Below are 25204 nucleotides of genomic sequence, written 5' to 3'. Positions count from 1 at the left end.
CTCTAACAAAATTGTCTCTCGCGATTCTAACATTCCAGCAGCCCAACTTCCAAAATCTCCCACACAGACAAAACCTTAATCCCTAAGTCTTAAATGACAGTTCGTGATCTCTTGATTTCTCCTGTCATTTTGAAACTTTTCACAAATCTATTATCAGAGATTTTTCTTACTATTGAGTGTTATAAGAACAAAGGAAAACAATGAAACATTCCTCCTTTCACCAGATGTTAAAAGTTGAATCACCAATTGAATGAATAACGATGTCGCATTAAAAATACAATTCCAAAGAAACTATAAATTCATCAAGAAATTCTACACGCATACGAACAAGGATTTCGTGACATCTGTCCGAAGCATTCCGCTCTCCTATTTTATTTCAGCCTTTTTGTCACATTATAAAATTGGCACAAAATCTGCACTGAGATTAGAGTGAAACAAATACTGTGAACATTGTGCGAATGTTGTCAGCAGTTAAAAAAAGACTATGAAATCAGACTTTAACGGCAAACGTACATTATTTCAGTGCAGAGAAATCCCTCTTCAGGTTATATACTGCAAACTCAGCCCGCTGTCAATCTAAGATTACCAGAATTGGCAATTTTGTGCAATGTACGTGTACCCTTTTCTTAATAGTTTCCCACACGAACACAGATGACGAATAAGAACTTTCCTATTCACATATCCACTACAATACATAACTGTCGCACGGGCAAAATACAATCAACATCTTGCTGTAAGGGCACAATACAAGCCATTCTTTCATATTACGTAAAGCTAAAATAAAACATAAATTTTGCAATTTAGTCCTGAAAAATTTCTAACGCTAATAATAACTGGGTTCCAAGATATCCTGTTTGAATATGATTGTGAATTTCTAAAACATTTACAACTTTGATAAAATGTACATGACAGACTATTTACAAAAGTAGATCAAAGATCTAATAATATGATAGGACATCTTTTGACGTAAATGCTACCCCAATTTATCGGTACATGACATTGTGCATCTAAAGCAGTTTTACATGCAGCGTTGGGAGACATTGAAGCATCTGATTAAACCACAAAAACATTATAATTATAATGTTATAATACCTCAACTAGGCTAAAAACAAAATTCCATCAAAAGTATAGCCGCTGAGCACTTAAAAAATAACCCCCAGAGTGCCACACATCAGCAAAGAGTACCTTGATTTCAGCGTTTGAGGTTTTCACACCATGGTCGACATATGGATCGACGGTTGCCATTTCCCCGCGCAGTTTCAGATATCAAACTACACTTTCCAACATTCACAACTCTGAAATGGAGAGATAAACCTCTCGTGAGCTGGCTAATATTCCTTCCTACGACCAATCTGCAGAGCTATCAAATTTTGGCAACTATGCGTAGCTCTTGGATATCATTAACAGATTGTGAATGATTTCTTATTTTTTATATACTGAAGGCCAGCTGTTGTTTCCTAGCCGCCGGTAAGACTTAGACGAAAAAAGAGAGAAAGGCCTACATATACCACGCGTAATTGCCTATTTTTTTATTTTACTACGGACTACAAAATCCACATTTCTCCTCGAAGCCACGACAGACACCAATTGTCTGGTGCATTTGGCATCACTGGTTGCCTCAACGACCCTGACGTGGAAAGCTAAATACCCAAGCTATATACACTATTGCACACAAAAAAGTTTAATGACATGAGTCTGTGAAGTGTAACTTGATTTTACCTCATGCTAAAGTTATTGAAAAGAAATGACGCAAGTGAGTGAAAAGAAAAAGCAGGAACTATCATCTGGTTTTGCCAGCGATTTCCTCGTACATTGACGTCTTTTGATAACATTGACGTCGTTTGATACTTCACTGACATTTGGTGACTGTATAGAGACTAAATACTTGCAGTAATACCGAATGTAACTTTAACATCGCCACTCTCGAGTGCCTATATGACATTCGCTTACTTCACTAGTGGGACATGGTGTACATGTGTGGCGCTTCCAACAAAAGACAGAAGAAAAACGAGAAGGGGGGGTAATTACACATAATATTATCGAGGGTCGTTATCAAGGTTGACCGTTGAGCGTTGCGTACTGACAGGCTGAGAGTGTGTGGTTCTGGACCGGGTAGGTGAATCCCCCAACCCCGCCGGAATGTTGCTTCGCCTTCAAGCACAGTGACGCCAAACTCCCAGACCCCGGCTCGGCCCGATAGACGTACGGGGAGGAGCCGTGCGGACAACCCGCTGTCCCTGCCGCCGCAGCCGCGGCGGCCCCTGCCTGGTGACCCAACGGGCCCAGGTTCTGGTGAGGGGTCACCCCGCCCATTGGTGCCGAGGAGAAGCTCGGGCTAACCGCCGACTGAGGAGGGTTGAAACACATGGGCTGCGAGGTGACCGAGCCCAGCGAGTTGAGCGACCAGGGGAAGCTCTTAGCGGCAGCGGCTGACTTGGCGGCCCAGTTGTTGTAGGAGTAGCCGGAGTATAAACCGTCATCAAAGGGCTGCATCAGACCGTTGAACTGAGAGCCAAAGCCGTTCTTGAGCTCATTCAGCTGGTTCCTTTCTCGCTTCCTCCACTTGGCTCGCCGGTTCTTGAACCAAATCTGCCAAAAAAAGGTACAAAGCCAGTGCACGTAAGGTTGAAAAAGTCGGGTCCGGATTCAAACAGAAACACTAATTCCCAAGTATTCCACTACATTAATGATCAAGGAAGCAAGAAGTTCCATTTTACACTTTTTCAGCACAGCTTCCGAAACTAGCTGTCTGGAAATAATGAGCATCCTGTTAAATAAAAATAAAGTCGTCAGGGGGTCAATTCTTGCTCAAAATGCTCAGTTCATTTGCAATGAATTCATACATCTTCATCAGATTGTGTTTTATACTTTTCGGGGGATCACAAGAAAAACTCCTGCCAGCATGCTTGCTACCCCTTGCCTGACAGACCCAACAGCATCATTCACCATCATCATCGTGACAAAAGTACAGTACCCAGTCTCCCCACCTGCAAAACCAATCATCCACGTGCTATCCTCCCAGACAGTCTGCGTCACGCTTTGCACTTTTTAATCGCTCTTGCGAAAACACCTTCTCACAATGAGCGCCTCTGTGTTGCACATTTAATGTCCAATTTCTGACGTGGAGCGCAGGCCTGCGAGTCTGTGAGAAAATGTCAGCATGTCAACGTGAGGTGTGAAGGTCTAATGTGTATGGGGATGTCGTTTAGTCCACTGCGTAAGTTTTGAGCGGTGGTGAATTGAATTCAACAAATCCCGGCTCAAATCTCTATAATCACGTGAGATCTTCGATTAATAGACTGCTCATCCATGTTCACTTGTTAAGTTCTCGCGAGAGGATTTTCTTTAGAACCAGATCCTCACACAGCGCACATTTTCCTGTGAGAAAGCCAGTGCATTAGGCGGAGCAAGCCGCTAATTCCTTTAAGAAACAGCAAAGAATAAAATTTACATAGTCATAAGGTTGAATGCCCTTTCTGCAGTTGAATGACTTTGGTTCAACGGTTGGACTAACTAACATTTTCTTTACAGTATATACAAATTGGCAGGGGATATTACCATACACATGCCCCATGATTCGAACCATCACGCCACACCACAGTTTGAGTTATTTACATACATATGTCTGAACGCTCAGACGTTTGCTGTAAAAGTAATGGTTGTCGCGTTTAGTATTCCACAGTTTGGTTTTAATAATGCTTGTCTGAGGCAAATGTAAGCCTCTTGGTTGTGATTTAAGCGTCTTGCACAGGGAGATAAAGGTACACTGTGGTCTCTGTCAGTTCATTACAATTTCGGTTTATTTGACTTGCTTTTAAAGTTATACATAATATTTCTGACATCAGCTATCCCGTTTGATTGTGTAAATTTTAGTTTATTCACTGTTTTAAGTTTCCAGCTCTCTCTTGTAATTTTGCCAAGCTGCGGTTGCACCCACGAATATTATCAGAAACCATTTACATCGGAGGTTTTTAAAATTACTTATCGCTCACGATGCCTTGCGCCATTCCTGAATCTTTCTTTTTCTGTTGTTGGCGATTTAACTGACATAAAATGATTTAAAATGATATCTGCCAACAGGAGAATTTGTGCATCACCTGCGACGTTTTTCAGGGACATCTTTCAAAGTGACAAATTCAGGAAAGTCTCGGAAGCAGAGCACTGTTTCGGGGTTTCAGTGGGACTCGCTGCTACAACTATATGACACATTTCGTATAGTTTGTGGTGGAGACAGACAACCGTCCATAAAGTTCAGTTCTTGGCATTCTGTTTTTCTTTTTCTGTCCAGTTTACAGACGGAGTTGTGACCATTCGCCAGAGGGCAAAATTACGTCTGACAGCCCCACTGCCACCATTGTAACGTCTTTACTGTTTTTGTAATGTCTCATAATTCCAAAGCCCAAACGATGCCAATTATACTGGCCAGACAATGATTATTGTAACCCAGCGGGTCCTTTGATTCCGAAAATTGACGAAAAAGCTTCTTAATTTCCCCATGGTCTAGGAGTTAGAAGAGATGACAAAGCGTATCAACTGAAGGAACCCCGGTGCGTCTTAACCTATTTTTCGGTGGTGATATTTTTCTCCGATTTTGTGGGTCACGTCAAGGTTGGGGTGTCATTTTGCAGCGCACCGTCAGGTGATGACAGCTCACGGACACTACCATCGCATGCCATGTGAAACCATTTTTACGGCGAATTCCTTTCTCCCCCGCGCCACGGATGTTATTATGGCTTTGCCAGCCGTCTGTACTTCTAGTGCCGAGCGACCCGGCCGCCTCACCCTCCCGACAATTAATCCGCCAATTGGAGAGACGAGTGACACATCTGATTGGAGCAGACGCGCGCGCCGGCGCACTGGCAACGCCAAGCCCTGCGTTTTACCTTTCTTCATGGGTTGAAGAAGCGGGTTCTCAGGACGAAAGAGCTCCACTAACCATAGGTAATCGCAGTTAATTATTTCGTATTGGCCGAGTTACTCCCAGAATAAGCAGAAAAGATCAATCACCCTGAATCTTGTCCACAGATGAAAAATCCATACGGGGCTTACAGTAGAAATTGGCAAGACTGGAATGGAATTAGCAGCTGATGGAGGCTTAACTTATATTGCCTCATTCACATTGTGGGCAAATGGAGGCACTGTTTACAGTCAATGCACAACCTGCGTGTTACAACAGCTCTAAGGCTGAGGATAAGCACAAAAATCCCAGATTACTGTCACAACCAATAGCCTATCCCTCGATGTTTTGCTTCAGAGCAGCCATATTTCAAATTGAGGTCAGTTTTGGCACACAGACTCTGTCAGCTGAAATCAAATGTAATCGGGAGGCAGTCCCATTTGATCCCAGGATTTCTCTTTGCGTAATAAGACACTGCATAAATTCTGTGAGGATTAAGCTATTTTCATAGCAGAAGCCCAGTCGCAGAGCATGAACGCTCGGAATAAGTGGAAGAGATATACAGATATCAAGGACATTTTCTTTGGGAATTTTGCAAGTTTGTCAGGCTTGACGTTTTGCGCACAGACTGGTTTGGCCTGGGACTTCCAGCACTGAGTTACAGCCAGCTACTTAAAGCATGCCCATACACACACTAAAAGGCCGGTTCACACTTCAAGCGAAAGCGAACACAAAACGCGAACTTATGGGGCCAGATAGCATATTCGTGCTTCGAATTCGCAACAGTTGAACACGTTTCAACTCGAGCCAAAAAATTCGCTTCAAATCTTTTGTGGCGTCAAATGCGCTTACTCTCACGTTCGCCGGTAGTATGAACCAGCCCAAATAATGTATTTATGATATTGTTACTTTGTAAGTCGTAAGAACCCCGAATGTTCCATTTTAAAAGTCTCAAGTTAGTAAGTGGTAAAAAGTCATTTAATGCGTAGAAGATTGTTTCCACAGCTCAAAGGAGATATACTAACGTTCCCGGATAGGATAAACAATGTTCAAATTTCAAGGTACAAAATATATTGCATATGTACGGGTGTTTTTGCTCTACATGATCGCCAACGTTGCTTATGCAATTTTAGTATTTTCTGTGCAAAATTAAAAACAAAAGGCACAACTGTGTTTCTACATTTCATACTGGTATGCGCCACTGTTGGAATGCTGAATATCACTTCAGAGACCTTCGTCGGTGAACATAATTCATAAGTGAAAAGTACAGGAGCCTGTCATAACGGTTTTAGAGTCTGCGGTAGCCTTCGAAATGTTGTTCAAAGTTAACTAGTGCATGGTATTTGCGTGGCTGCGGTCATGGCTAGCGAGCTTTCGCCCTCCACAGCGGCAGAAAATGGACTTACCAGATCCTGGCGGTGCTTGCCAAGTGTTAAACGCTTAATCTATGGATCAACGCTTTGCTTGATAGAATCATTTGGCTCGGTGGTGAGACAATACGAAGTCGCGTTTGAACCGACCAGATGACATAATTCGAGCTGAAATGACGGGAGGAATGTCTTTGTCGCTTTGTGGATTTCTGTGCTGTCTTTCTCTCTGTTGCTCAACATCAGTTGGTATATTTGTTAGTTTTACACTGTTTCGTCGTGAAGGAACTGCTTAACCCTAAACAGACTGGAGGACGTTCACTTTGACACCCCCCTGGAAATTTTGCGACTACTCCCAAACCACTGCAAACACTGACGTGTTCTTTCATGACTTTTCTCTTTGAAGTCTTGTGCAACTTTTGAAACTAACTTTGCGAAATCAAGACAAAAGGTTTTCAGGTTACGTGACAGTTGAGGATCAAAGGTCATCCCTAAACTGTGGCTTTTTCATTTGCATGTGTAGGAATAAATGGAAGTGTTATGCAAACTTACTGAAAAACATGCTTTCTTGCTATCAAGTTGTAGGTTCTCCGAACAGTGATTTTATATGATAATCCGTGTGTTCCGTTTTAAGCCAAAAGGCCTATAGGGCCCTAGGGTACTTTCGCCTTGAGTAACAAAAAAAGGAAAATATGCATAACATATGGGTACTTTATTTATTTAATATGAGTTGAATGAAGTTATTTATATAGACATAAATTTATTCTACTCTGTATAAAATTTCATCTCCGAGATCTTGGGGGTCAAGTTGACCCCCTATAGTAAAAAGATACTCCAGAAAAGCCCAGCGTGTGGGCCTCTAGCGAGCTGGTGTTTCATTTCAAAGCCAGTTCGGGGTGGATCCATCCAAAGCAAGGTCTCAGCTGTTCAATGACAAATGCCACTGATGCCTTTCATGGAGAAACATCCACGCTCGATATAGTTATTTGCAAGGTTTATTTCAAATTGAGCGAAGTATTTTGTCATTATTTTCATTATTGTACTTCACACCTCAAATCGTCGGGGTTTTTTCTTTTGTCCCGTCATTTTGGAATGCAGAGTACGTTTTGAAAGGTTCTTTGCCTTCTGCATTGGGAAATTGACTTCATGACCGACAGGCCCAATTTTCACAGAAGCGGCGTCAAAATGTGCGTAAGGTGAAACACACATAATGGCGTCAAAAACCCGCTGTGTGGCTGTGATTTCAGAGATTAAAGCAGTGGCGGAGGAGGCAGGGACCAAGCAGGATATGCCCCCCCCCCGGTTTTGACTAAGGGAATTCCTGACTCCATTCTTGATAGATCCTTTAATGGGGCGGGGCTTCATGGATCGGCCTACTGATGGCTAATGTCTGATAGTCTAACAGATGACCCCTACCTTGAAAATCGTTCCGCCACCGTTGGTGTAAAGGGAGCCCCAACCCTTGAATGGTTTTCAAGAGCGAAAATGTCGTTTGTTTCGTCCATGTTTATGAAAGGTATACAATGCTGTTAAGAACATGATCAAGGTTAACCTCCAAACAACCCCCATTTTGTCGAGGACGCGGTGTCCTCTATTGCTCCCTCTCAACTTCACAATTGTCCCTTTCTTTCCTTCTCTTTTAAATTTCACAACATCTCACCCGGACACGTGACTCAGTCAGGTTGGTCCAGGCCGCGATCTCTTCCCGCGTGGACATGTCCGGGTAGCGGTTCCGGGCGAAGTTCCCCTCCAGCTCCTGCAGCTGCTGGCTGGTGAAATGCGTCCTCTGTCGGCGCTGCCGTCGCCTCTTGCCCGTCTCGCTCTCGTCCGAGTTCTCGGCACCGGAGTCCTTCCCTGCTGACTCCACGGACGTTTCCGCTGTAATCAGATTGAAATTTAGAAATTGGTAGCTTTTCCTTATGGAAAGTCATTTTTCATGTGCAGCGTCACCCAGCATCCTTACTTCGAAACGTCAATATGTTGGATGACGGGAGGCCAACTTTCAGATAGCTACTGACTTAATGTTCTACGGCAGTTTGGCATTGTGGCAAATTTTTAAACCTAAAAATAAAGAGCAAAGGGCATAGTGTCACTGAAAACTGTATACTTTCAACTAAGTAAATGAAGGCTACAATCATGCGCATAACCATGTGCAATCAACGACAGAAATCCGTCGCCAAATTTGCAAGACTCTGTGGCAGGAATATTCTGTGTGCGGTGGCGGATATGTGAGAGTGTAACTTATAGCAGTTTGTAGGGCATAACTTGAGGGAGAAGGTTTAATTCTTCACTTTAATGAAGGCATACACACTTTAAATACAGAAATAAATCTGTACATTTACATTATAGAAACTCTTTTCCATCAGGAGTTGGAAAAATATCAACCTGTCGTCCCACTAGTCCCTGAGAGCTAGTTCTGTAAACAGTGAGTGATTTTCCCGTGTGCGCGCGGTAAAAACGTGGAGGAAGGATTTTGATCCACATCGGCAAGGTGAGCAAACTCCCGTCGTTCCTTTGGAAGAAATGCTTGATTTCATTATCGTTATTACATTTTAATTAACTTATCTGTGTAAAGATGTCACGTTATCATGGGCGTAAGTCCTGAGGGGATCATGGGGTATATGTCCCCTCCACATTTTGGACCAGGGGGTGGGCTATTGAATCACCCCCACGCTTTTCCGTGAGAAAACGGTTTTTTAGGGCCGATCGTGAATTTTTTTTCGGACTTCCTATAACAGCCAGATATATTCAATAGCACTCAAAAAGGTACGACTATCAAAAAAGCCATAATATGCCGCTCTGACGTACGACTCTGTAGGAATGTAATACGCATAACAGATGTGCATCTGAATCATGAACGTCGCCCCTATACAGACTCATAATTATGGTGCACCCCCCCCCAGTCTATGTGATAGGTGCGCGGTCGTATATGCGGCGAGGTGATACTCACACTACCCTGTCCCTCCCACTTTTCAAATTTCCATGGCCGGGCAAGTTATCTCTCCAGAATTCCACATCCGCCACCCACAACTTTCCGGCACAATTAAATTCACGCCACTGCACGTTATAAAACTACGTTGGGCATTATGAGATTCACAGTTTCTCTGATCGCCCCATCACACTCTGACAACCACCAGAACGACCCCGCTATCTTATAAAATTTCGTTCAAACGTTGCTAAGACGGGATGAAACATGGTTCTTTCAACATCGTTACTACGTTGCCGGCACGCGTGTGAAGTTCGCATTACGTTCTCAGGACTATTAAACTGAGTTCCGACTCTGCTTAGATGTAATCGGATCGTTCCACGATGTAAAAGACTTGGATACGATTGTACTGTGAGCTAAAAGGTCACTGTATGGTGGTAATACGTTGTTGCTGCATGCATAGCATGTGTGGTGCGCTTTTAGCGAGCCGCCGTCACGTTCCTCAGTGTTTCCTGTATGTACATTGGCTGAAACAATGCACTCCATCAGTTCTGTCTCCCAGTGGGAACGGAATGAGGCCCTTTTCCAATACTCGACTTGGGCTCCGTCTGAGGCTTCGTTCCCAAAACCAATACCCGATTGTGGGCATGAAGCGGCTCTCTTGCATTTCATTTGTGTTTTGTGGCACTATTAAACTAATTACTGCGCTTACAGCTTCAACGTCAGCTAGTTAAAAAACAGTTGAAGCCTGAGACGGAGCCGAAGTTGAGTACTGGAAAACGGCCAATAATTCTTCCCGATCGAGCTGCGCTTGTCCCACCAAGAACCTAGTGCGATGCTGATGCGCCAAGACTACGTGTAGGCCTATGCGTCTTCAGGATAGGTTGTTATTACGCTGTCACTGTGACTGGAGGCCTCTACGACCATGTATGCTACGTAAATTTTGAGCATATGCCCCAAAATTTTGGCACAACCTCCCCGTCCATGAAGACTATACCATGCTGCTGTCACTTCTCACTGAGTTCTTACTAAGATCTCAAAACGATTGGCTACGCTCTCCCGATTTTTTGAGGACATAGAACGGTCGTGTTTGAGTGCGATGGGGGATTTAGTTTTCGACGTACCCCAATAACTGGTTTGTTTCCGACCAGAGGCTGATCCACAGAAGAGAGCTGCAAATTGGGGAGGGATCCCCAAGAGAGTTTGCCTTCATATAAAATCAGAGGAATTGAACGAGCCAGGACTTCAAAGTGGTACACAAGCATCTAACCCTTGCCTGGGTTTAGAAACTTCTGTCGAGTTATTCTCATGGAAATAGTACTGCTGTCTATAAACTGGACATGTTACTGCTTCCGATTTCGATTTTCGATTAATAAGAATTGAAGGGAACAGTTCGGGATTCCTGCGCAGAAGCACAACTGGCGGAGTGATTTAACTTATTCGAAAACTCCAGTACGCATAACACAATCAGGGTAACCCACGTCATTCTTTGAATGACATTTAGAATAATTATGCCAAATGTGCGAGATTTTTACATTTTAAATTGTTGGTTGTGCTTGTTTAGTTCTTACATATTTTTTGAGGGGGGAGCATTGTTTTGGTTTCTCGTCTCGTCTCATCTCATCTCGTCTCATCTCGTCTCGTCTTGTCCCTTTTGTCCTTTCCTTTATGGCAGATCCACCAGTGAATACATTTCATTTTGAAACTCTTCTTTGTTTTGAATCTTTGTTACTGTAGACGTAAGTCAAAAATGACCGGGATGAAAATTTGCTTCTATAGTCAGGACTCTGGCAAATCATTACTATGCAATGAGATACCTTTGAATGTACTTCGCTACGGGGGATACTATGCGACTGCTTAATTCTGCTGAAGAAGTCCCCCTTTCCAATAAATCTGAGCCAATATTGACCGTACAACCCAACGGGATTAAAAACAATCTCGGCTGGTTAAACATATGTACATTTTGAACACCCTAAAACATCGCGTTGCTTTTCATGCATATACATTGGTGAAACAGCGCATTTTGAGTTGGGTCCTACCTTTCTAGGGGAATGAATCTTTCATTGATGAAGTTCGCTCTCCTTAAGATCGGTGAATTTTTATCCAAGGTTTATCCTCCAGCGAAACGGCAAAACAAACATTCGTGAGCAAACGGCTAAGTCCATTTCCCGGTCTCGGCGCAGTATTTATACCCAAAGTCCTCTCCTGCATAACTTTGCAATTTGATGTGGCATTTAGCTTTGCGGTTGTCGCTCAAAAAAAAAAAGAAACAGACAAAAGTCGAATGGCATTCGGTGAAATGCCGGGCCCCGTGTAAAAATGTGCTGAAACGTCCCCCGGTCAGTGGAAGTCCACAACTGCTTTCAATTCGGCGGGAGCAAGTTGTCGGGTTTCTTTGAATATTACCCTTGATGCATTTGTGAGAAGTGAGGCTGTAAGTATTTCATGGGGTTTTGCAGACAGTTGGCCGGAAATGAAAGAGTCTCAACAGATTCTTATACTTTTTTGAGGGGTTGTGCCCCCCTCTCCATTGTCACAAGTATAAGTGTTTAAAGAGCTAGTTTTCAACGCTAAATGTTTCAGAAAGATAAAACCCCCATCTCGGTGACAATCGAAAGCAAGCATCCTCGTTTATTTTAGTATGTATTCCTCATAACTTTAAAGAGGAATTATTTTGATTTAAACCGTCACCGAATGTCCAGAAAAACAACACTATTTACTCAAACCCCGACGTTATGCCCCCCATCAACTTGACACGACGCTCGAGTAAGGCAAAAATATCTGGACACCAAAACTTCACACTCTTCTTAAGCTTCAGATAAATACTGCAAGCCCCATTACTGATCAGCCTCACGTTGGTTGTTTTTTAATTCCAGCTCAAAACCGTCCCACGGGAAGGTGCGCTAGTCCACTGGGCCTTATGCATGTTAGAACTTTGATCCAAGTTACCATGGTGACAAATTGAAAAGTGAGCCCACGTTTCTTAAGTTTGCAGGCCGTACATCATCTTAAAGAGGAAGGGAAATTTTGACAATCACGCCAGGGAAGATTTTGAGTCTTTATGGCTCAACACGACTCTTATTTAATTAAGAAGTCTCTTTGTTATTTTTATCATTTTTGTTTGAACTGATCTTGCTATTGTTAACTGGATGCCAACTGCGCGTGCGCGCAACCAAAATTCTCGCAGTTTTTATTTTAAAAAATCAAATAGTCCAATTATTTTCATTAAACCTTTATACTTACTTGATATTGACCTGGGTACACTTTCGAGACATTAGGGAACGATAGACAGGGCGAAATATCTTCAACGTTTTAAGTACATTGCCAACCAAAACCGTGCTAAGAAGTAAGCCATTAGGCTGGAATTTTCGTTTAACTTTATAATAACTGCATTGGAGGCATTCAAGCCAGCAATGTACTTTAAAACGCTGTAATGACTAGGATGATGTTATATATGTTAAACTGACAGACACACTTGCAGAAATATCCATTACCTGTTTTTCAGTTAGTTACTTCATTACTATTTGTAGTGAACTTGTTTTGCCAAAAACGCATGCGTAATTACACAAGGTAATGCACAAAATTACACACTCCATTCTTGATTAACACGGCCCGCAGTCAACGAAAGTGAAGCATTCATAGAGAACCTTTCTGAGTAGTCGCCTTAACCTCCCCGATCGTTAAGCAGCAAAATAAGACTGAACAAACGCAGACCGTTATTTGTTCAATGACAGGAGGGAAAATGCGACAAGGTGGAAGTATTTCAGTACTTAAGGATGTCTACACATACATGGAGGCGAGGAACCGTTAAGAGCATGACATTTCTCTGTGGTCATCTTTGGCAAAGAAGATTATAGTGCATGTGTTAAATACATGTAATACTTTTCAATTTTTACTGACACGAAAACAATCAAGATTGTAATAAGCTTCTCAAATTAACAATGCCTATTTTAAATAGTAGACAGACTAAATATTGCATGATGGCTCTTAATCAAGTTAACTAGCAATACTGTTTACAGAGTTAAATACCTCGTGTCGATCTTTCTCGGCTACCGGCATTAACCCTGTTACTCCATGCCGACCCATGGGATCCTTCGGCGCTCGAGACTCCATGACGGGAGAGGTGGTTTCCGCTACCTCCGTCGCCGCTCACAACCTTTTCCACCACGCCACGAGGTAGTCTGCCCGCCGTCCTGAGCGCATCCGTCCCGGCGTATGTCTCCAGTGCTGACAGCGGAGCGCTTAAAATCTCCATGGTATCTCGAGGAAAAAGCTCCAGTATCTAGATGATCAGGCTAGATTAAGGTGACTCTAGACCACCAGCTTCGCCCGGCTTAGCTTGCACTCAACGGAGGAGGGAAGCTTCTGTGCGAAAGCTGAGGGATAAGACCACAATCGTGGGCCGAGGCTCAACTCTTAAACCCCCCACTAGCCCGACAAGCCAGCACGGTACAAGTCCAAACAGTCGAACTTGCGTTTGTAAATTGGGTTCTTCTCTCGCGTCACGCACGTGTGTGTATGCACGGTCAGGTCATTGCATTAAGCTAGCAAATTTTTCTCTTCGTATTCTCCCCTGAAAAAAAACTCTGCCCTTCGAACAAAGACCACCTGAATATTGTCAAAGAAGAGGTTTTTTAATGCGAAGGTGAACGACAGAATATGCCAGTCTCCTTTTTGTCGCTTGATTTGAATTTGACATGTACAAGCCAAGTAGACAATTCTAAACTTTCAATCGGCGCCCATATTTCTTTTCCGCTCGCAGCAAATGTCACGTTCAGTCTGTTGGCTGAGGGCCAGATTACGCATGCGCACGTTGAAGCCTAGAGTCCCTTTTCAGGATATGAGCATGCGCACAAGGTCTAGTCGCTTGCACTTTTAAAATGGGCCAGTGACGGCTTGCAATGCCTTACAACTGACTGAAGGAAACTTGCAATTCAGACCCAAAAATAACACACTGAAAGTGAAGTGTTTCCCAAGATATTGGCTGTGTCAAGGATCACAACTGAACGTGCAACCTACAGGGCGCATGTGTGCGGCAAATTATACCACAGTACTCCATTCTTCGCTGTGTCTGGATTCCATGCTATGATTATTTCGGTATGAGACTTTAAAAGATGGCCATTATTGCATCACAAAATTCTTATTGTACACTGCAATTAAAATCGGAACTCAAAAGTTCTAAAATATTTCTGCCACCGATTTGTTCACGCGTCTTGTGTGTCCATGTTTTCTTCTGCATTACAAAAAAAGAGAGATTAAATAAATCATCGAAACAAAATTAAATTAATGTAAACTGTCCACCCGACTGTTATTTAAGGATTCCGAAATTACAATTTTAAGAAGCTGACGAGTTGATTTGGTCAGTCCAAACTGGAAAGACAAGCAGCAATTATCTTCATGAAAGCTTGCTCGTTGAAAATAAGGCGACAGGAGGGCGCCATTTCAGTTTGACCGTTCATCGATCATCCTCCTGTTTGTAAAAAATGAAATGAAATCAACAGGGGGCGCTATGTATTGATATGCGACTGCGCTAATCAATGCAGTTTGCATGTCCTCTATTAATTTGAGGGCTTTGCGGTCTATATATTGGAGGGTTTGTTAAAAAAGTTAAGCTTTGAACAGGGCTGTGAGCTGGTATTCCTCGGGAATTTGGATGAAATTGGAATCTGAATCTGGCCTATTTTGCAATGAAGTGAAGAGCTACTCATAGCTATGTTTCTCCGAACTGCGATAAGCATTAGGGATACTTTGAATATGATCACCGTTGCTGGTAAATTACGTACACCCATTTGTGATCGAATTACCTCCCCTTACATTAGAAACAAAAGGCAAGGTTGAACAGCGATACTTTCTAATGCAGCATGAGCTTGTCACACCACATCAACGTGCCTCTGTTTTAAATTCCCTTTTTTCTGAATGGAAACCTTTTATCACTTTCCGAAATGCGTAGAAAACGTTTTGGGTATTGCTTAATCAATGATGGCAACTCTGAGATTTTTACATTGTCTTGGCAGACCTGTCGTTTGTGTAAAATCTCTAGCAAAATGAGCCTTCGCAAATGCAGAGACTGCAAAATTGATAACTTTCACTGAAGGAGTCATTAATTTTTTTTAGAAAGTGTAGGCCTAGTCATTTTGCTGCCGTACGGTATTCTATGATCTTTGTGCCATCTTTTATCTCAAATAAGTGATGCTTTAAAACGGTTATTGTTTACAATTCCGTTGAAACGACAGCGAAAACCAATTTATTGTTCATAAAATCATTGTCGCGGCCATCGTTGTCATGATTGCCACTGTCGCCGACACGATCCGCGTTATCACGGATCAGAGTTGGACCCACCCATTTTCAAACCTGTTAGACAAACAGAGAGGTTATCATATTACGGGAAGTGTAAATACAAACTTTGATAGCATTGCCCGAAATTAGTCCTCCTGTTATCTAAGGCCGCTTGATGAGCCCCCCGCCTCTCAAAACCTCTTGAAATGGATTTTATTGCTCGCTTTGTCAGGTCACGTTGGTGCTGAATTGATTTAACCAAGTCGATTCACCATTTTGTAAGACAAATTCGGCGCGAAAGCGGAATGTAACACGAGCACACATCATCGCTTCAAACGGTGAGCACATCACAGTTCGGAAAGTCTTGCAGATTGACCAGCTATGCCAAATTCTACGATGCAGAGGTTTTTTTTTTCTTAAAGAACGAGCTTTTCAAATTACAATTTTAAGAAGCTGACGAGTTGATTTGGTTAGTCCAAACTGGAAACACACGCAGCAATTGTCTTAATGAAAGCTTGCTCGTTGAAAATAAGGCGACAGGAGGGCGCCATTTCAGTTTTACCGTTCATCGATCATATGCAAAATTCTACGATGCAGAGGTTTTTTTTTCTTAAAAAACGAGCTTTTCAAATGTTGTTAATTCATCTGCGATGATATTTTAATTTAATTAATTCCTGTTGAATTGTTAATACATCTACTTACTAGTAAATGTCGTGCTCCATTCAGAAGGACATGCGCGATTCCCCCCCCCCGACAACTCACCATGAAACAGATGGCTTAATTACGCTATTTTGCCTCAACAGACGAAAAGGTCGGTGCACTGAACTTCAGTTTCATGTGTTCGAATCTGCAGTGCTTGGCGGTTTAAAATTTGCCGTAGGTGAGACTCCACTGGCAACTGAAGGACAGGGGCAAGTCTAGTTCCTTATCGAGCGGATCAGTATTATAAGGCCACTTCAAATATAAAGACCAAGCAACTCGTTTACAACCGGCCAGTGTTGGTTATGGGTCAGTGCCACTCAGCGGCACAAGCCGATCGACTCGCGTGCAGTAGATGACTGGTTGAAAACCAATACACTGACTGATGCTTACATTTCCAATTTCATTTTGAAAAAGACGTCCATCGCAAACTCATCAAAATGGGAGCTAGCGATGAACTGAAATTGAATGGCATGGAGATAGATGAAAACGGGAGCTACTCCCCGCCTGAAAAGGGTGGGGTACACTGCCGTATGAGTCAGATCGCTGCTGCCGTGGTCCTGGTTCTCGTGTTGTGTACGGCTGTTGGCCTCATGGCGGGCCTTCTCCCGCAGTGTGAAGTTCCACAGGTTGAACCCATCAAAGGCACCTCGCCGAAACCAGAGCCGCCGATGAAGACCACAAAAATGCCGCCGATGAGCACCAAGAAACCAATGATGACCACCGACGCGCCGGCAACGACGCCCACCCCGTGCCTGGAACCCTGGTGTAACCTTAGACTGCCTTCTGCCATCTACCCGGAACACTACAAGTTGCTGCTCTACCCAGATCTGGACACCGCTAACTTCACCGGCACGGTGGATATCGACATCGTGGTCAAGGAAGCCATCAGGTTTCCACGACTCCACATCAAGGAGATGATCATCCACTCGTCTCAGATTAGGCCTGCCGTGGAATCCGGCTCCACGCCAGCACCAGCTCTGGAGGTTGTCCGGTCTTTCGAGTATGTTCCTAATCAGTTCTACGTGATGGAGATGAAGGACGATCTGATGCCAGGGAACTACGTCTGGAGCTTAGAGTTCCAGGGATATCTGCAACCAAACCGTGTGGGGTTCTACCTGAGCACTTACACCAATGAAAAGGGTGAAAAAAGGTAAGACCATACCGCCACCTGTATGATTAGGCCGAGGCCGAATCATAATGGCTTTGGCTTGAGATTACATGAGACTACGGGAACTGCCTGCAGCCACTGCCGTGGACTTGTGCGTAAATTTGTAGCCGCAGCCATAGAGATCATTAAAGTAAAGCTAAAGGGGTTAGGCCCGTTCCTGTACATGTACGCTACGCCAAGTTTGCCCCGCATATAGTGATGATAGTAAAGCTAGAGGTGTCAGGCCCATTCTTGTACGTTACGCCAAGTTTGCCCTATCGAACAGAGCGACATGATGTTCTACTATTACTCGACCATGTAACACCACTCACGAGATCACGCGTACTAAGTTGCTTCTTTCGTAATGGTGCATCACCTCTAGTTCTACTTACCTCTACGGTTTGCCTATTCATCTCCATTGTATAGACTGGATAGGATATCGCGTCCAAAACGCATCCCGCGTATGCGTATTTTCAGGAGGGTAGATAACGAGCGTTGCGAATTTGGTTGCGTAGGCCTACACTTTCAAACGGATATTTTTCAAAAACTGGTTGAGGTTAATGTACGTCGGTCGTCACATTTCGAAGAAAAACTGAATTCTGGACAAATTTTGGAAAGACTTATGGTTGAGGTATGCACAGCAGTGAATAGCCAGAGATCAATGAATCACGTTTGGAAGAAGGAGCAGCTTTTCACATGTGAGTAGCATTTACAAAAAGTTCCTACATGCCTTGTAGGCCTACTCTATAATTCTTGAATTTGTATAGTATGCCAGTCTATTTAGCTTATCAGGCTTAGTAGGCCTATATGAGTCTTCACTATGTCGAAGTTGGGACCCTCTGAAATGTTACTTATTGGCTAAAGTGGTTTCAATAACTGAATGATTAATTTGTCGTTCATTTCCCCTAGATTTCAAAAATTCCAAGAATGCAGACGCATTGAACCCAGATCGAGTGACAGACGATGTGATATCAGGTGACAGATTCCTTCAGGGGAGAGATGAAATCAATAAGACGAGATGCAGAGAGCTGACGTTTCCGTTGAATGAAGTAACAAGGAAGGAAGGTCAAAGACAACGTAATGAATTTAAGAAAGAAACTTTGTCTAAATTATAAAATTATTGGTTCTCAGTTAACAGTGACTTTATTATGAAAGTAGTTTTTAAACATAAATCTTTGGTTAGTAAGTCAGTTTGGCTGTTCAGTTATAACTGCGCTCACTTTGTGCTCACCGAAAAGATTCTCACATTTCTGTATGTCACATGTCGGTTTTCAATCAATTTATTTAATATGTGAATGGATTTCCCTACATTTTCCTGTGAGTGTGTAAACTTAAAATTAAGACTTAATTTCAGTTTTTGATGAATTTTTCAGTGTTGGCTCATCGAATCAGTACGGGAAAATACGTGGACAGTTTGGCATCCTAATCATTGGCAAACCTACATGTATATTGTCGGTCTTCGGGGAAATTTCAATTTTTTTACACATTGAACAAATGACGAATGAAGTGACCCGTGAAAGGGAAAATATTGCTCAAGTAAGACCGTTGACAACAGCTGTGAAAAATTAATTTTAAAATAAAAACAAATGCACACATGCACAAAAAACAGGTTGATATTGTCGAGTAGGTTATTTAATAGGATAATGGTCTGGTAATTCCGCGGAAATGATATTCTTGCATTTTCTGTTATTTTTACTTGTTTTTGCGAGGGAGGCCCACAAGAAAAGGTTGTTTCAATGTTTCCCTAATGCCCCATCTACCAGAAGGAGGCCGAATTTTACTGTCCAAATTTTGAGATGATAGCTTAGGGTCTAAATTGAAAACATACAAAGTTTGGTTCAGATCAGATCAGGGAATATTTACTTATGGGACAGTAAAGTTTGTGCACGTTCTTATGGGAATGTCTCCCAAGTGACCCATTTTTGTCAATGAAAGATTCACCAAAGCATCCACTGACTTAGGCCTGCCTTTTTGAGGCAGGAATGGGGGGGGTTCAGTATTGCACCAACATACACGATATTGGATATTGTTTTTAGGGAGATGATTCTACGGGTCGACGGTCTTTCCTAGTAATGCAACTGAACGTTTTCTCTGATAGATTTAAACTTTCGTTTACTGACCTGTAGATGTTACTAGCCATTCTCCGAGGCTGAATCTTCCACAGCGTGTAAAACGCCAATGATCAACTTCGGTTTCGTCTGTGAGACATTTAAGGTATTGCATGTGTTACAGGTTATTGGTGTGTATGGTTCCATTGACAATCAAGCCGACAGTGACAAGTCTATACTCTTATCAGGTTAATGGGTTTTAAGGCCACTTTGGACATGGTGCCATCGTTTCCAACTTGGCCAGTGTTGCTTGCAGTAGGGAATATCCACTTGTATCCAGTCGGTGATCAGTGATAGACGCAAAAATTGATGCTGCAATTCAGCATTCCAGTTAGGAAAAATACTTAGTCGAGGTGCTCCGAAGTAGAGGTTCGGTTCTTTTACAAACGCATCAACATGGATGGCGAGAAGTTTAAAAACATGGAAATAGATGAAAACGGGAGCTACAAACAAGGAAAGGACGGAATATTCGTCAGTAAGATTCAGATAGCAGCGTTCGTGGGCCTAGCTCTCTTGCTGTGTACGGCTGTCGGTCTCATGGCGGGGCTTATACCGCAGCGTGGCGTCCCAAACGGCGAACCCACCCCTAGCCCTTCGGCTAAACCAGAGCCCCCAATGGAAACCACAAAGATGCCAACGACGACCACCAAGAAACCGACAGTTAGGCCTACCACCAAGAAACCGACAGTGACTACCAGCAAACCGATGATGACCACAAACCGACCAGCAACCACGCCCACCCCTTGCGTGGATCCCTGGTGTAATCTACGCCTTCCCTCTGCCATCTACCCGGAACACTACAAGTTGCTGCTCTACCCAGACCTGGACACCGCTAACTTCACCGGCGCGGTGGATATTGACATCGTGATCAAGGAAGCCATCAGGTTTCCACGACTCCACATCAAGGAGATGATCATCCATTCGTCTCAGATTAGGCCTGCCGTGGAATCCGGTTCCACGCCGGCACCAGCTCTGGAGGTTGTCCGGTCTTTCGAGTATGTCCCCAATGAGTTCTACGTGATGGAGATGAAGGAAGATCTGATGCCAGGGAACTACGTTTGGAGCTTGGAGTTCCAGGGATATCTGCAACCAAACCGTGTGGGGTTCTACCTGAGCACTTACACCAATGAAAAGGGTGAAAAAAGGTAAGACCATATTACCGCGTATAATTATGAAGGCTCTCTGACACCTAGGAATAATGTTAAGATTATATTTAGAGCTTGGATTTTCTTGGAATGTACTACCAAGCCGAGTAGGGGCCTACCATAAGCACTAGTAAGACCGAGATCATGGAAATGCACGTGAAAAGGCATGTATATAGCCTACCATTCAAGACTTCTCGGCCGCCAACATGACCAATATTTGTCTGTGTGAAACTTACCGCCCATGGTTCAGAGAGGACTTCAGGCAGGCCAAATTTCCCAAGACCCAAATGGATTTCATTGAGATTACAGCTGAAATTTCAGTCTTCTCTGAGATTAATTCTGACGATGCCAACATTTAGCTTTGACTCCAGGGGGGACTTGATCGAACAGAGTCAGGGGAATCAAGTTGGCGCACTGCCTCTTTCCTCGCGCCTTGCACCTTAGCTCCCTGGGTTCCATTTCCAGCTCGGCAGTCCTCCTGTGGATTGGGTTTTCAATACTAACCTGATTCTGTGGATATTACCCAGAATATTTGAAAACTGTAACTGCTTCTCTTTCTCCTTTCCAAGGGTTTCTTCAGGCCTGGGAGCTTCATTTCTTTCGGACATTTTTGAGGAATCTTTGGTTTCATTTCCAGAAGTACTTAATAAAAGCATAAGCTATGCGGTCTTCATATTTAGAGGGGTTGACCGGTTTTGACAATTTTGACCACAGGTTTAAAGCTGCTCGGCCTTAAATTTTCGGCGAGGAACTGGAAGAAGAAATGCGCTTCGTCTGTCAATACAGACCCGTCACCACTTCAAGCATTTTTAAAAAAAAATTATCATGGCGCCATGGGTTAAGTTTTTATTAAAGCCCCCCCCAAAAAAAGCAACAACAACAACTGCAACAAAAATAACAACGACAAAAATTACCCTTTTCCACTGAAAAATTCCGAGAAGAAATGATTCCACAGAACTATTTGGCTATTTGGATCTGGGCACATGCCCAAGATATTTTTAATCAGGATAATAATGCACAGTCATTTTGTATATTAAGCCCTTGTAACTCTATACGCGAGCAAACAAACAATTTAAACATGCACTAAACAAATTCAAGCAATAAGTTTATCGCCATTTACAACCCACCACCATTACATCAAATACTGAAGGTCAACGAGCAGAAATAGGCTACGCCTAGGGCACATACGCTGCTAGTCTAAGTTATCAAGTGCCTCATGACCCTTGAAAAGTGGACTTGCCCGAGTCTCACGAGTATGGTAATTTTTGAAGTACCTCCCCTTGAGAAATCACCTTGGGATCTTTCTTTAGTGCCACAGCTTAAGAACAAGATTTTCCTCTGCTCTCTGGGGCACAATTCTGCATAGGTGCACTCAAGCTTGCCGGTATCGGTTACCCTCTCGTAAGTTTTTCGGGAAATTAGAGAATCAGTTTATCTTGAACATAACCTGCACGTTCTGCAAACAGCTGATGTGAGCGACGCTTTATTTCTCCCAAGAGTTTTAAAAAAACATACCGATTCCACAGCCCCACAAATCGCGTATTATCAACACACGACCTCCCACAGAAAGTTCGACTTTGTCACTATCACATGTATTTAGGGGCGTGGTTTCAGCTAACCGCCTTATTCATAGTTGCATCTTGTTCAAAACCCATAGAGAGTTGCCACATGGGTCATGTTTTGTTTACTTGGGTCATAGTTTACAACTGTTCACAGGACTCTTCGTTTAATTGATTTTTTTCAGGCAACCATATTTCTCTAAGACAAGGCCACAAGCACATCTCACAACTATGAAAAACCTGGCATACTGCATGATGTTACTGTCGACCTTGCATACATGTTGCTGCTCGCAATTTCAGTCTACATGTAATGGGGTGGGAAAACTACTAATTCTATATATTTAAAGCTCCTCAAAGCAGTCCATTTCGTCAGTTTTTTTCTCTCGTGAAGTCAACATGGAAACCGCGTCTAAACTCATGGATCTTCGACGCACGTCTGTACACATTTGCAATGCTGGTGTTTATGGAAACGACATTCAGTTGAGCAGTATTAGCTGGCGCTACTGTGAGTAATTACAATGTAGTGACGTACTGTCGCAAAGAAGGGCCTTGGCCACGACTGCCACAGCTTGAAGTCCCCTCACAGATGGTTAATTCGATTTGAAGTCAAGGTTAGCGAGGAGGTCAAACTCTTTCAGCATAATAATATATTGCAGACAGATCAATGGCACCATGGAACTTCCAAGGAAAGAGTGCGTGGCACACGAATTGAGGTTCTCCGACACCTCTATGGACGAGGTGTCAGACGGAAGTGACAAGGACAGTGACAGAGAGAAAAGAGGAGTCTACGTCCGTCGGAGCCAGATTGTGGCTGCTGTCATCCTGGTACTTATGGTGGCGGCAGTCGTGGGACTGTTGGTGGGCTACTTGCCCGAGTGCGAGACGACTACCCAGACTACAAAGCCTAGGCCGACGGTCACAACGCCTGCGCCCACCCCGCCGTGTCTAGATCCCTGGTGTAACCTTCGACTGCCTTCTGCCATCTACCCGGAACACTACAAGTTGCTGCTCTACCCAGACCTAGACACAGGTAACTTCACCGGCGCGGTAGATATCGACATCGTGGTCGAGGAAGCCATCAAGTTTCCACGACTCCACATCAACAAGATGATCATCCACTCGTCTCAGATTAGGCCTGCCGTGGAATCCGGCTCCACACCGGCACCAGCTCTAGAGGTAGTCCGGTCTTTCGAGTATGTTCCTAATCAGTTCTACGTGATGGAGATGAAGGACGATCTGATGCCAGGGAACTACGTCTGGAGCTTGGAGTTCCAGGGATATCTTCAACCGCAGCGCACAGGGTTCTATCTGAGCACTTACACCAACGAAAAGGGTGAGAACAGGTAGGTACCATTAAGGATATTATTCCACCCAAATTGCGTTTCAGTTTCGGGATCCTCGCGTTTTATAAAGGATAGAGCACAGAGGGTCTTTTTAAAAAAATATAACCACCTCGTGGATTTTAAACAGCATGCTTTGAAGGTTACTAGGTTGCCGGTGTGGATAAAAAACTCATGATATTACGCCATCAACATTACTAAATGATGACATGAACTGAATGCAGTTAACCAAGGAAACGAAAAGAAGAGGCAAAGTTGACGAACAGTCGGGTAACGTATAGCAAGAGGTTACGTAAATCTGTCACAATTAAATTTTTTTTATCTTCAGAATAATATAATTACGTAGTTACGTAGTTACGTAAATACGTAAACTTTAATCAATTAAAGTTATTAAAGCAAACCTAAATCAAACTAACTTACACGCACCCGTCAAAAACCGGCCACATTGAACATACAACGACATGTAATATATTCGCTAATTGTGATCGTTTGCCTGAATTTCCTGTTTTTTACATCATCGAGGAATTCCTCCATATTTACATTGAGGTCTCGACCTTACAGTGAACGGTTACTTTGATGGCCGGGGTGGAAACTTGGCGTGCAGTTTTCATGCCAGTTCAATAATTGAATTAGTCCCACTGGGTCTCTGTGGTATGCCGTGGGGTCGTGCACTTTCCGACTGAGGACGGGGGTTTCTGCAGCTGTCTCATTGAGTTGAAAGTTAGCTTCGATATCACCTGAATGCAGTAGGACGCGGGTGCTTGGGAGTGGTAGGGACAAAATGAAACATGGAGGCTTGTCCCCTTGGTGAGATAGCGACACACATCTGGTCTTTCTCAAGTCTGTACTTTTCCCTTCTCTGTTTTCGTATTTTTTACGTGTCAATAATTCAAAGACGTCGGTGATTGAACCGGTCGACCAGGAAGACGCAAACTTAGTTGCTTGAATAAGACCCAACTGCGCAAACCGGCGTTGGCAGGGCAGGTGGATCTGTATACAGACGGTTTCAGTTGGGGTTGTATTGGTGTATTTGCGTCAACCAGACAAAAGCCAAGTATGGATACACGGACGTATGGCTGAAAGTACAGGAACGTGGTGTGGGAACTAATGTTTGCTCTAGAATGTATGATTAACCACGCAGGTCTTGCGTCAGGGTTCTCTAACAGATGTAAATAAAACTTGCTTGAAACTTTGGACTGGATTTCTGGATGAACTTTGGTCAGCCTTGTCCGTTATCGCGTCTGCACTCCAGTGCCAGGCAGTGACTTGCCATCTTTTATTCAGTGGTGAAATAATCCGTGTGTAGATGGGATAAAGTTTTGTCAACAGGCAAGCTGATGATGGTGAGCTGGTGATGCAATTCTCGTCCCTTGGTGCCTTTTCTGCACTGTGGCATTCAGTGGCTTGGAGGCTCCAATAGAATTCAAGGCTGTGTAATATTTCCGAAGAACTTGATTCCAAGGTTTTGAACCTTGAGTCAAGGGTGTAAATCACGGGGGATGGGGTATATACCCCCCACCCACACAGGCACACGCTTTTTGTTGTGAGCAAAAAATAAAAGCGGACTGTGAACAAGTTTGCCGCCTTGAAAAAAGAAAAAAAAACAATTTTTAAGAGCCCTAAATGTGCCATTCTGAATACATATTACAGGTGTACATCACTATCATGGACATCGACCTGTTTTAGAGGCCCCCCATTGCGCCATTCCTTAAATTTCAATAAATGGCACTTGTTTGT

At 43.4% G+C, this 25204-nt stretch overlaps 2 protein-coding genes across 3 annotated transcripts in view; one reads left to right on the top strand and one right to left on the bottom strand.

The window, feature by feature from the left end:
- Positions 1–333: 333 nt before the first annotated feature.
- LOC110974233 (pituitary homeobox x-like) lies at positions 334–13958 on the bottom strand. Its single transcript, XM_022225729.2, has 3 exons — positions 13220–13958; positions 7925–8142; positions 334–2589 (listed from the first exon to the last, which is right to left on the bottom strand). The coding sequence occupies exons 1-3, from the start codon at positions 13443–13445 to the stop codon at positions 2053–2055; spliced, it is 981 nt and encodes a 326-aa protein (XP_022081421.1). The 5' UTR covers positions 13446–13958; the 3' UTR covers positions 334–2052.
- Positions 13959–16447: 2489 nt separating this feature from the next.
- The window catches only part of LOC110973372 (glutamyl aminopeptidase-like), a 28228-nt gene continuing 19471 nt past the window's right edge, over positions 16448–25204 (top strand). The window contains exon 1 of one of the 2 annotated variants that reach the window (XM_022224159.2): positions 16448–17318. In XM_022224159.2, the coding sequence (XP_022079851.2) occupies positions 16606–17318 (713 nt within the window). In that variant the 5' untranslated portion in view covers positions 16448–16605. Of the gene's footprint in view, positions 17319–22763; positions 23471–25204 lie in introns of those variants that run through there. The other variant, XM_022224167.2, reaches the window with a different exon arrangement.

Source organism: Acanthaster planci, linkage group LG19 (genome assembly GCF_054643075.1).
Source record: "Acanthaster planci isolate LZ-2023a linkage group LG19, COTS_SCS, whole genome shotgun sequence".
Taxonomy (NCBI): domain Eukaryota; kingdom Metazoa; phylum Echinodermata; class Asteroidea; order Valvatida; family Acanthasteridae; genus Acanthaster; species Acanthaster planci.
This window is presented reverse-complemented; position numbering and strand designations above follow the sequence as displayed.

What these genes read in the sequence shown, in the direction of transcription:
- LOC110974233 (XM_022225729.2), bottom strand. Translation starts at nt 13,445, where the DNA reads ATGGAGATTTTAAGCGCTCCGCTGTCAGCACTGGAGACATACGCCGGG. An exon ending in CCGAGAAAGATCGACACGAG is followed by an intron (nt 8,143 to 13,219) that starts GTATTTAACTCT and finishes ATCTGATTACAG; the next exon opens with CGGAAACGTCCGTGGAGTCA. An exon ending in TGACTGAGTCACGTGTCCGG is followed by an intron (nt 2,590 to 7,924) that starts GTGAGATGTTGT and finishes TTTTTTTGGCAG; the next exon opens with ATTTGGTTCAAGAACCGGCG.